The following is an 11141-nucleotide window of genomic DNA, read 5'->3' on the forward strand; positions in this document are numbered from 1 at the left end:
AAGTACTGTAAAACCCAGACTTTTACTTGCCAAGAGTACGCTTAGCATTTTTTGCCTGTTTTTTTCGAAATGTTCATCTTGGGCAATCCTTTGTTTGTTTTGGCTCTTCTGCATTGTAGCTCTTTTAAGCACAATACAAAACTAAGAATTTTTGGAGAATGATAACTTTCCTCATCCAGAGGACTAGTGGGGAAGAAAACTACTCATTTTAGGTAATTTTTTCTCGTTTCCGATAAGTAGATGACTGTTAAGTTCAAGCGCTGCTCTACATGTATAAAGATGGATGGTAAATTTGGGCCAGTTGTAGATCACATTATCCCAGCACCCTTAATTGGCTATAAACAATACACCATACATACATGTCTACATATTTCTACAATTTGTTCACATTCTATACTGTCTAATTTATTTTCACCTGTGTTTGAAGTGCCTTTATGATATCTTCTTTCTCATCTATAGACAACTGAAGAGTTTCCTCCAAGTGCATCTTGGCTTGTTTTTCCAGTTCAATTGTCTACAAAAGAAAATTAATACATGTATATGTAAATTAGCAATTTTAATTGTAGTTCTTCATTCTACATGTAGTGCTTAGTCTCCAATTCAGATACTACAATGTGCAGTTCCAGAAAATATCCATACCCACCCCATGGCAGGTCATCAAATATTCCGATGGGGAGGATAGTCAGAATTTTAGAAGCAAAGTATGAAGCTAAACTGGAATTTCCTGAGGGGAGGGGATGCAAACCAAAACATCTTCTGTGGGGGGAGTATGGATATTTTCTGGCACTGCACAATGAGTTGCCAAAATATTAAATATGGCAGCTCGGCTAGCGGCAAAAAATTACACATATTGCCACTTAGTCCTCTCCAAATGGACCAGCAGCCAGCAATTATTGTAAAGACAATGATTTGCTGCTTTCATTGTAGTTAACACCAGTACACCCCAAGACCCCCTTGCACTTACATGTAACTGTTTCTGCGTTCTACCCTTGTTAAAGTATGTTACCTGCTACTACATGTACATTGTACAAAACATATTGAGAAGGCTGCCGCTTACTTCTTTATTTTGGCCAGCTACTCTACAGCTGTACTTGGCATTTTACTGCACAGAATAGCAATAATATTATTTTCTTTTTACAGCCAGCCAGTTACCTTCAAAAGGCAAATAGACTTTTCTGGCAAACTGTACATGTACACTGTATGTTTACACTTTACATAATATTTAATACCTCTTTCATTTCAGATATTCTTCTCAGTGACTTGTCCTGACTTTGAGTGAGGTTGTTCTGCAAAATTAAAATGCACATCAGTATACAGTGTATACATGTACAGGTAGCTGTACTTCAAAGTAAGTTACAATAATATTGTAAAATAGTTTATAATAATTATTTCTCCCATTACTCCATCAACCACTTTTCTAGTACATGCTGTAGATACATTCTGTGTATCTTGGAATGGTCCTTGGGAAACCCATATTTCTCGGACCATGCAGGCCGTAACAATTTACCAACTGACGGCACTTTTGCGCAGAAAAACAATACTCTTAGCAAGTGTTACTGGAATTCAAAAAGAAAATTACATGTACAATGTAGGGATAACCACACATTTGTCTGAAAATAATAATTAAGCTTCAATTTGGATAAAAACTGTCAGACTGTAACAAAAGTAGCCCCGAATTCAACTCCTCAGCTGTGCTTGTTAATAGTAGCCAGCTGGCCTGCCTCCTGTGCACCATCCAGTTGGGACTTTTAGCCATGTTATGCTCAATTTAAATTATTTCTTTGAAAAGTTTAATGCTCGGCTCCACTAGCACTTGCGCTATAAACACTGCTAAGGGTAAATACTTAGGTTATTTTATTTATTTAGCATACTGTTATGACAGTATTTTAAGCTTTTTACAAATCTTATATTACATGTACTGTTGCTGTAATTGTATCTCTGAAAAATGTGTGGTTACCCCCCCCCCCCCCCCCCATTTAAAAAGAAAATTAGGGGTAACCACGCATTTGCCAGAAATAATTAAGCTTCAATTTGGAAAAAAAAAAAGCCATTAAAACTGACAATAATACAATTACAGGGTCCGAAATTAACCTTTTTAGGCAGGCGCCAAGTGGCGACTGGAATTTTTTTTTCAGTCGCCATATGGAAAAATGTGGTCGCCAGAAAGCAGAAAAAAAAGTGTCAATAAAATTTTTCCTTCGCAGCCAAACAAAAACCAAAATTTTTGGTTGCCAGATGGAAAATTCTGGTCGCCAATTTTTCTTTTAAGAATCAGAACGAAGAGAACGCGTTTGCGTTTGGGGCTGCAATGGCGATTTATACACCTACCACTGATAAACCACGACGAATGAATCGAATGCCGGCTATACACGCAGTTTTATAAGACTGCTAAATGTTTTAAGTCAACTTTATACCTTCTCTTGTCTCTACCTTTTGGAGAAGAAATGTACCCGATTGAAAAACTGCCAGTAGGCTCTTTGCTCTATGTTCAAAACCGTAAACGATCTTTCCTTTCGCGTTCTGTCAAGATGATCGACAGATCGCCATGTTGTTCGCACCAGGCCACAACCGTGCAGCATTTCTCGTTAAAAAAAAAACATGGCGGCGAAGCTTTGCACTGCTCAAGCTATGAAGCGTTGTGACAGATTTATAATAACAGGAAAATTGATTTTATACTTCAAAAAAAAAAAGTAAGTGACCAATTGGAGGGCGGCTTTGAATTTTATTTTTATCGATTTGGCTGAAAATCAAAGTTATTGTTTGTATAATGATCGTGGCATGAAATAGTTAATCGCCCGCTGGCGACTAGTTGTGAAATTCTGGTCGCCAGTGCAAAATTTTTAGTCACATTGGCGACCAGGAAAGCGCAATTTCAGACCCTGAATTATTTTTAATACATGTACACTGTTATGTACTTTGAAGCTTCTTACAATTTTATTCTTGTGGCTTTAATTCTTTCTGAAAAATGTGTGGTTATCCCCAATTATCTTTTTGGATGGCCCTTGCTAAAATACGCTTTCCCGCAGAGTCACAAACAGTGCAAAAATACCTCTGTATAAGTAGGTACAGGTACATGTACATGTACTGTCTTTAATGAGAGTTTTGGTACAGTAGCACTGTACCTGCCTAATCGATTTGCAAAATTTCAAAAAATAAATGGTAAAAACACACAAGAGTAGTGATGGGAATCAGCTGAGATTTTATCATCGATCATTCAAAATAATCGGATTGATCCAACCGATCGATCATCGATTATAATTGGAAAATCAATTGATAAAAAAAACCACATGTCTGTTTCACCTGTGTACAAGTCACAGATGTTTTATCATTATTATTATTATTATTATTGACATTAACATTAGTTCATTAACTGATTTGTGTTAGACTTAATACGCAAAAACTGCGTTATTTAGAACATGTGCTACTAACCCTTATTGGCGTACTCCTTTCGGAATATCCTGCAAATTGCCTAGTTGCATTTGTCCGCAATAATCGATTGTCATCATCCATAATCGATTGTCGCATCGCTTAAAGATTTTCGATCAACGATCAATTATAATGATCAGCACACCACTAGGTGTACACAAGAGCATGATGATCTGAAACCATCCAAATTGTGGACAGAAAATTTTTCATGTTTATTTTTATTACATGTAGATCTGTATGAACCCACCACAAAATGAAACATTCAGTGAGAATGTATTCATTTATTGTAAAGTATAAAATTTAATAAAATTAATACATTATCTTAAAGTGATGTTATGATGAATTCTTCCAAAATACAATTACAGAGCCTATCTTGTAAGTTTTGCATTTACCTGTAACTTTTCATTTTCTTTCTGAAGATTCTTGTATGCCTCGACAACCTGAAATATAAACACAAGATACACATTCACAAATATCTTCTGTTATTGATCGGTCCTACATGGACATGTACAGTTGCAACAACAGCATGAGGTTTTCTTTCCGTTTTCTTTCTTTCATTCATTCATCAGACTGAGTTTGCCATTTTAAAATGTTTTGTTTACACAAAAATGTACAGTTTACATACATGTTGTGTACCTTTTTTAAAGCCATTCTTTTTCTGTCCTCTCTAACAAGCTCACTTCCCATACAGGAAAACATGTTGAAAACATTTTCTGCCAATGTTTACAACGTGCATTGAAACACCAGAATATTCTCAAGACTTAAGATAAAACACTCAGTCTGACAATTGGCAGTTGAAACACTTTAAACTGTTTGTCGGTAACATGATTTGTAACATGTTCAAAACAACAAAGGAAAAGGTTGTAGCACAATATTCAGGGAAGTAAAAATATTGCCAACTTAGCCAAGCATCACAAAAGGCTTGATCTACATTGAGAACATCTCTCACAAATCACATTATTAAAAATATTTTCCTGACATCTGATTTACAACAGGTGAGAATACAGATCTGAGATTTAACAGGTAACAAATCAATCCAGACCATCATGGCTTCCTTTTGTGTGATTTGTAAATACATTACGTTTTCACCTAATTTGAATAAAATGATAAAAATATGCAAAACTTGGAGCTTTCTATGTCAAGTCTGTCACCACAAAATTAAATCTTCCATTGTTTTTGTACATTCTTTTCAGCTCAGATGAACACCCAGGCAACCATTAAAATTGGTCATTAAAGGTTTTGAAATGAAAATGAGACATTTCTTTTTCTGTTACATCAAATATTGTCTGGATTATACTTTGTTTTCTTTAAGCTGGAAAAATAAATGTATTTGTAATTAAACTTCCAACTGAACATCAAAGCAAATACTTCATTCTTTTATTCTCCGAAAGACACAGCTTTTGTTAATAACTTGTATGTCTAGATAGGGAAACACCAAAGCTTTCAAAGCATCGCTGACAGGAAACAGTCAATTGCCAAAAGCCCCTGTGAAGTAATGATTTGGCTACATGTAAATAACTTCCTGGTTGAGTTTTTTTTCTTTCTTTCTTCCTTTTTTTTTATACAATCATACTCATGTGAGAGCTAACCGATTATCACGTTTTTGCTAATAATTCAGTTCAATTATGTGTGTATTGTTTTTAAAGTACAAATCATTATGTAATCTCATGCAGTATTTACACAATGGTCGCAGTACACTTAGACAATCATCACTAAAGACAAGAGCTGAGAAAGTTGTCAAGAAAATTAATACTGTCACAATATTATTGTTTGCCTCAAAACTGAAAGACATTATAATCGCAAAAAGGAGAAGAAGAAAGGTCAAAGAAAGCCGCATAGAGTAGTACAAGTATTTATTTGTCAATAGGAAAGTTGTGTACACACATGTACATGTCAGCATATCATTAAACAAAGAAATTCCAATAACTTTGCCATAAAATTTCATAAGGAGGAATGGAAGAAAGCCTTGAAGAGTCCTCTGCTTTCTCTCTGCTCTCTGTGTGGCTGTGATGAATGACATAGTATACAATATTTTACAACGGCTTTTACAACAACAACCACCAAACAGGCAATTGGAATACATTACTAACACATAGAAGTACATTGAACAAATTTCAGAAAATCAAAGACAAAATTAGTTTAAAAAAATAACAACAGTACTTAGAGTTTTTAGAAACCTTACATACAATGTAATATTATCAGTAAAACATTTTTTTATTTTTTATTTTTTTTTATTTTCAGGCCCAAGAAGTATTTTTCAAATTGATTGAATACTGCTTAACAGCTTGAAAATTGAGATTTCTTAAAGAACAAAAACATTTCCTCACATTATTAAAAGCATCTTCATCCACTTTGTTATCCATTTATTACATGACTCACCGAATATTGCAAAATTTTCAATGTTTTATCCTTCAAAATTAAAATAAATGAAAACTGAATTCTGTTAATGAACACTGATTGACAAATAATAATTATAATACATGTATGTAGTTTTTCAGGCCTAAAACGTTTTATGCCTGGTTTGGAATGGGACTTACACTGTAGAATGTATGTGTATGTATGATTGTATCTACACAAAAAAATAAACTGCACTTTAAGAATTTTTTGAACATGCAGGTACATGTAATTTTAAGCCAAAAGCCCTGATTTACTTGTACACATATTTCCTTTTTTTCTGAAACAATTCATATAAATTTTCAGCATTTTAAGGGATAGAGGAGTCATGTTTTATCATAACAATGGCTCAACTTACTTCTGAAGTGTCATAAAAATAATGCTTAAGGGTAACAAGCATGTCTCACATGTTCAGAACTTAATAAACATTTTTTCACTTTTCCAAAGTACAGTGTACAAAGCATAAGCAATACATGTATATACAGTAATTTTTCGCTAATTTAACCGTTACCTCAGAAAATCTGGTCTTGTAACGTGTCAAAACTCGTTCCTGCTTCCTAAACATGGCGACCAACTCCTCCTTTGTAGCCCCTTCAATCCTCGCTGGTGTAACAGCTGCACCGGGTGTACCCTGCTCAACATCTGATTCTGCATCTGATCTTCCTCCAAATGAACCTGGACTGGATGGAGGAAGAGAGCTCTGCCGTTCAACAGATCTCTTAGGTGTTTCAGTATCACTCACGCTATCCTGTGATGCAGATTTGCTTGGAGTGCTTGTGCTCTTGGGTGGGGTGGTTTCACCAGATTGTGGCTTTTCCCCATTCCTTGGATCTGATTGATTGGGCTACAGAAAAAGGGAAAGAGTACATAAGAAAAAAATGAAGAACAAAAATTTCACTACATCCATAATAATATTGAAGGGCTGAGAGCAAAACCGTCTCATGGCAAAGTTTAGGCCGATTTTTTGCATTGCTCAAAAGTGCTCGTTTTTTAGTCAGAGAACATTGCTGTTTTTTTTTTTACAGTACAGTAGTATAACAACAGGTCCAGGAATCAAACCCAGGCCACATTGGTGGAATGCGACTGCTCTCAATGGTTACTGCGCCATCCCCACTCCCCTTAAAAGTACATACATGTGCAGTGTAAATTTCTACTACAATTTTACAGTAAACAAAAAAAATAAACTAGTTGTCATGCATTGTTGAGTCATATAAGCACTTGTATACATGTATTTTTAAGAAAAAATATACTCAAGAAGTGTAAGACGATCTTGCCTGCATCTCATGCTTCTGTACAGGTGTATAGGTAAGTAAAATTATGTACTTCTCTTGAGCTCTCAAAAATTCCCACTTCTTGCAATAAAACTTTAACTTAATTTACTGCTTTTGTGCAAAAAAACTGAATATGAGTAATCACTAACTGGCTTCATGCAAGTATAAATTTGTTTAAAAATGACAACTGTTTTAAATTGTTGAAATTTCATGTTGACATCACTAAGGTTTGTAACAAACAAATTTTTCAAAGAGACAGGTACAGTGTAAAATGTCAGTTAATTAATACTACAATAATAATAAATTATACATGTAAGGTGATCTCTCATCAACTGAGACAGATATCACCTTAGAGTCAGGATGTAGATCCAGACTACAAAGTGTACAATGTAAAACACACACTGAATTGGCCATTTCCAAGTTACAACGTACTTTGAACCACATTATAAAAACAAGGCTTTGTGCATAGTTTTTCATTATGAAATTAGTTTCTCATGAATAATTTTCACATGAAACACTTTGCACATAGCCTCGCCTTCCTAATGAGGTTCACAGCAACTCGGAAATGGCCCACTGCAAGTAGGGCATAGAATGCCAGTTGATTAAATGGGAAGGTACATGTAGAGATGTCACTCTGTGTCATTTCCCAAACATTACAGGTAACCTTTACAAGTACACGTACAAGGCAAATGTATTGTCCAGCAGTAAATACGGTTAAGAATTTACATAAGGCTTCAAGATGGATTTTTAGACAAAGCTTATGACTGGTGGGAATTTGCAAAAGGACAGGGGTTGTTGAAATTGCTTTCACTATTATTTTTTCTAATTCTTTTCATTTTATTATTATTTTTATTATTATTATTATTATTATTATTATTATTATTATTATTATTATTATTATTATTACTATTGTTATTATTACTAATGCTATTATTATTATAATTATTATTATTATTGTATACATGTATATTTTTTATTTAGAAGGGAACTTCTCTGCTTTTGAAATGTATTTATTTAATAGGTTACAAGACTACATCAATGCTGGTTGCCAGACAACAACCAATAATTTCTCATAATAATTCATTCAATACAACATACTTTGAAAATTACACTTAAAAATGAATGGTGCATATAATATATTAAATTAGCATTGGTTGACGTGTTATAATGACGTTTTACCACAAATTTTCTCAAGAATGGACTTTACTGTACAATCAAGCTTATGGTTCTTTATTGTATAAACATACAAACTGAACATTTCAGAGATGAAGTTTTAAAATGAAAGTTAAACCAAACAAATTAATGCAAGAGATAACGATCAGTGTTTTAGAAGATTAAATAAAAAATACAGCTGATCTTGTGATTACATTGTTAATCAGCCATCGCATCCAAATAAGCTACATGTATGATTCGCTAGCGCGACATCTAAAATGATCGAACATTGAGCAAAACGATTGATTCAAGCTCTAAAGATCAAACAATCTGCTTCAGTAATTGCTGTTTAGCTGTAACGTAATCATACCTTGACATCGAGGAGATTATACACTCGATCAAGAACCTCTCGAGGGGTTGACTTCGATTTGGTCTGAGAGATAGGAGTCGCTGATGGCGAAGTTGTTTCATTCGCTCGAGGAGTTGAAGGCGGTTTTCCTCGATCGCTTTCGGAATTCTGCGGAGTTTCAGTAGCACTTCCATTGCTCTTTGACCCTCTGGGAGACTAAATAATTGAACACAAGGAAAACCATGAACCCTTCAGCAAGTTTTACAGTATATTAAAAAACACACACAAGATCCAAACACTGTCCTTTGATTGCTTCAACACTTTCATACAAGAGGAGCATTCACGCGTATAACTTATTAAAAATTTTACCTGTCCCTCGCGTGGATCCTGTCTTCGAGGGGATTGCTCCCCTTCCGATTCCTCTGCGATCTTTTGCTTAAGTTTCTTAAACATTTTTCTCTAAACCCATTCGATCAATACCACCAAACACGCCGCCATATTGGATTTTTCACAATTCATCAACTGAGCCTGCGCAAGAGAGCAAACTTACACATGCGCAAAAAGGACCTGACACGTCGGCAGGAGAAAACAAATTTGGGGAGGGTACGGTGGGGGTAACTTTGAACTGTTTGCATAAAAGGCTATAAAGATGGCAAGAAAAGGGTTTTCGAGCTAGAGACGAGTTGAAGATCGAACAGAAGACCACCCGTCTCTGAAGTAAGAGGTACTGAAGCCCGATCCTTCAAACATTTCTGGTGAAACACAAAACCAAACAAAAAAGAATTGCAAGGTGTTGGGAAAACGTGGGAAATGGATAAAAAATTAGTAATATTGTGTAATATTTTGTTGTAGAGCAAGCGCTATAGCTATTCATTGAAAGACGCTTGGTAACATGCAAGTGACAGATGACCGGAAACCGGAAGTAAGCGATACGGGAAGTCAGTGAAATGCAGAACGAACGGCCTTCCACTGTTCACACGGGATTGGTTTCAGGTTCCAAATATGGCTTCCGTCCAAAACTCGAGCCAGATAGGTTTTTTGTTCACACGAGGCCTGCTATCCGTATCGGTTATCCGTTTGCAAGCTGTAGCTAAAGCTCGGTTTAAACTATGCTGAGGCGATAATACGAGAAAGTAAATGGCCGTCACTTTGCTAGCCTGTAGGACAGGCGGTATTTGTTTGTTTGTTTGTTTGTTTGCACTTTTTCAGGCGAGCGCGGAGCGCGAGTCACGCGTGTCAGGCGGGGAGCGAAAAAGGATAGCGCCCCTCCCGTCGCGCGTGACTCGCGCTCCGCGCTCGCCTCGTGGTTACCTCCACTCGCCTGAAAAACACAGAAAAAAAAAACCAAACAAACAAAAAAAAACGCCTGTTCTGTAGGCTATCACTTTATCTTTGCATTATTCTTGGTTTAACGGCCTTCAGGCAAGTCCAACCAACCCTCAAATGAAGGAACCATCTGAGTGAGGATAATGGCTTAACTAAACTGCTGTTTGAAATACGCCTCTTCTTTTTTACACCTGATTTATTGGTAAACTTGATTTTAATTTCTCAAGTTGATTCATTGATTGGACCGGTCCATTGTGAACAGATGCTTGTAAAATTAAAGCGTAAATAGATCTAGTCCAGACCTGATCCGTTTTGGACCAACCGTTACAACTACCCTTACCACCCCTGATAGCACAGGACAAAAAAAAAATAAAGTGAATTGCGCGCGCGTACTACACACTCACGTGCACGTACTCTATGCGCACGCACACGCACGCGTGCGTGCGTGCTAAATACTTTCGTTTATGCCGTCATAAACAGATCAATTGATGCCTCAGTTTCTTTAAACATACCTTCTTTAGTTGTATTACTACTGTTGCTACTGTTGTTGTTTTCCCGTAATTGTTGTTAATCAGTGTTATCGGTCATTTGTTGTTGTTGTTGTTGTTGTTGTTGTTGTTGTTGTTATAGTTAATGTTGTTGATGCTGTTGTTATTGTTGTTTACGATTGCAGGTATGCATACTACTATGTTTACTATTGAGCTACGGTTTCAAATGCAAAGTTAGGATCAAGTACCAAGCAGAAAAATATATTTCCAGCCAAAGGGCAAAAAATTATGGCCAAAGGATCCGTGAATCTCCTCTCTAAAATGTTGTGTGTAATTGTAACTGTGATTAAAATTATTTCAGTTTAAATTCAGAGTGTACTCTAAATTATTAGGTATTATGGAATAGTTTAAGTTAGTAATTATAATCAATTAAGTGTCAATTCTTTAAATAATCAACTAATTAATTAACATCGTTATAAAGGCAAGCCACTTTCAGCAATTGTGCAGCTGTTCCTGGCCACTCTGTGTTTAACTCCATATGTAAAAAACTGAAGATAATAATAATTATTGTTATTTGACATTTTGTAATGTTTTTGTAACTAATTGTAAAGTGTTTTGAATCTTTAAAAAAATGCTTTTCAGGTTCATTTAATCACAATTGGTACTACTTTGACACCCCTACAAATTCTGAAAAACTTTTGTGTTTCTCCTAACGTTTCTTGTTCTTTGTTTTTT

General features: G+C 35.5%; 1 protein-coding gene and 1 long non-coding RNA gene across 6 annotated transcripts in view; one reads left to right on the forward strand and one right to left on the reverse strand.

Moving 5' to 3' along the window:
* Positions 1-9116, reverse strand: part of LOC146483233 (uncharacterized) — a 227575-nt gene extending 218459 nt beyond the window's left edge. For 4 of the 5 annotated variants that reach the window (XR_014863930.1, XR_014863931.1, XM_085106339.1 and 1 more), the window contains exons 1-6: positions 8962-9116; positions 8614-8808; positions 6332-6664; positions 3819-3866; positions 1230-1286; positions 416-514 (exon numbers count right to left, since the gene is read on the reverse strand). Coding sequence is in view for 3 of the 5 variants with exons in the window: in XM_085106339.1 (XP_084962465.1) it covers positions 416-514; positions 1230-1286; positions 3819-3866; positions 6332-6664; positions 8614-8808; positions 8962-9045 (816 nt within the window). In the remaining 2 variants the exon portion in view is untranslated. Of the gene's footprint in view, positions 1-415; positions 515-1229; positions 1287-3818; positions 3867-4062; positions 4473-6331; positions 6665-8613; positions 8809-8961 lie in introns of those variants that run through there. The other variant, XM_085106340.1, reaches the window with a different exon arrangement.
* Positions 1-11141, forward strand: part of LOC146483249 (uncharacterized) — a 333500-nt gene that overhangs the window by 3148 nt on the left and 319211 nt on the right. The window lies entirely within an intron of this gene.

Source organism: Pavona decussata, unplaced genomic scaffold (assembly GCF_977016875.1).
Source record: "Pavona decussata unplaced genomic scaffold, jaPavDecu1.1 SCAFFOLD_40, whole genome shotgun sequence".
Taxonomy (NCBI): Eukaryota; Metazoa; Cnidaria; class Anthozoa; order Scleractinia; family Agariciidae; genus Pavona; species Pavona decussata.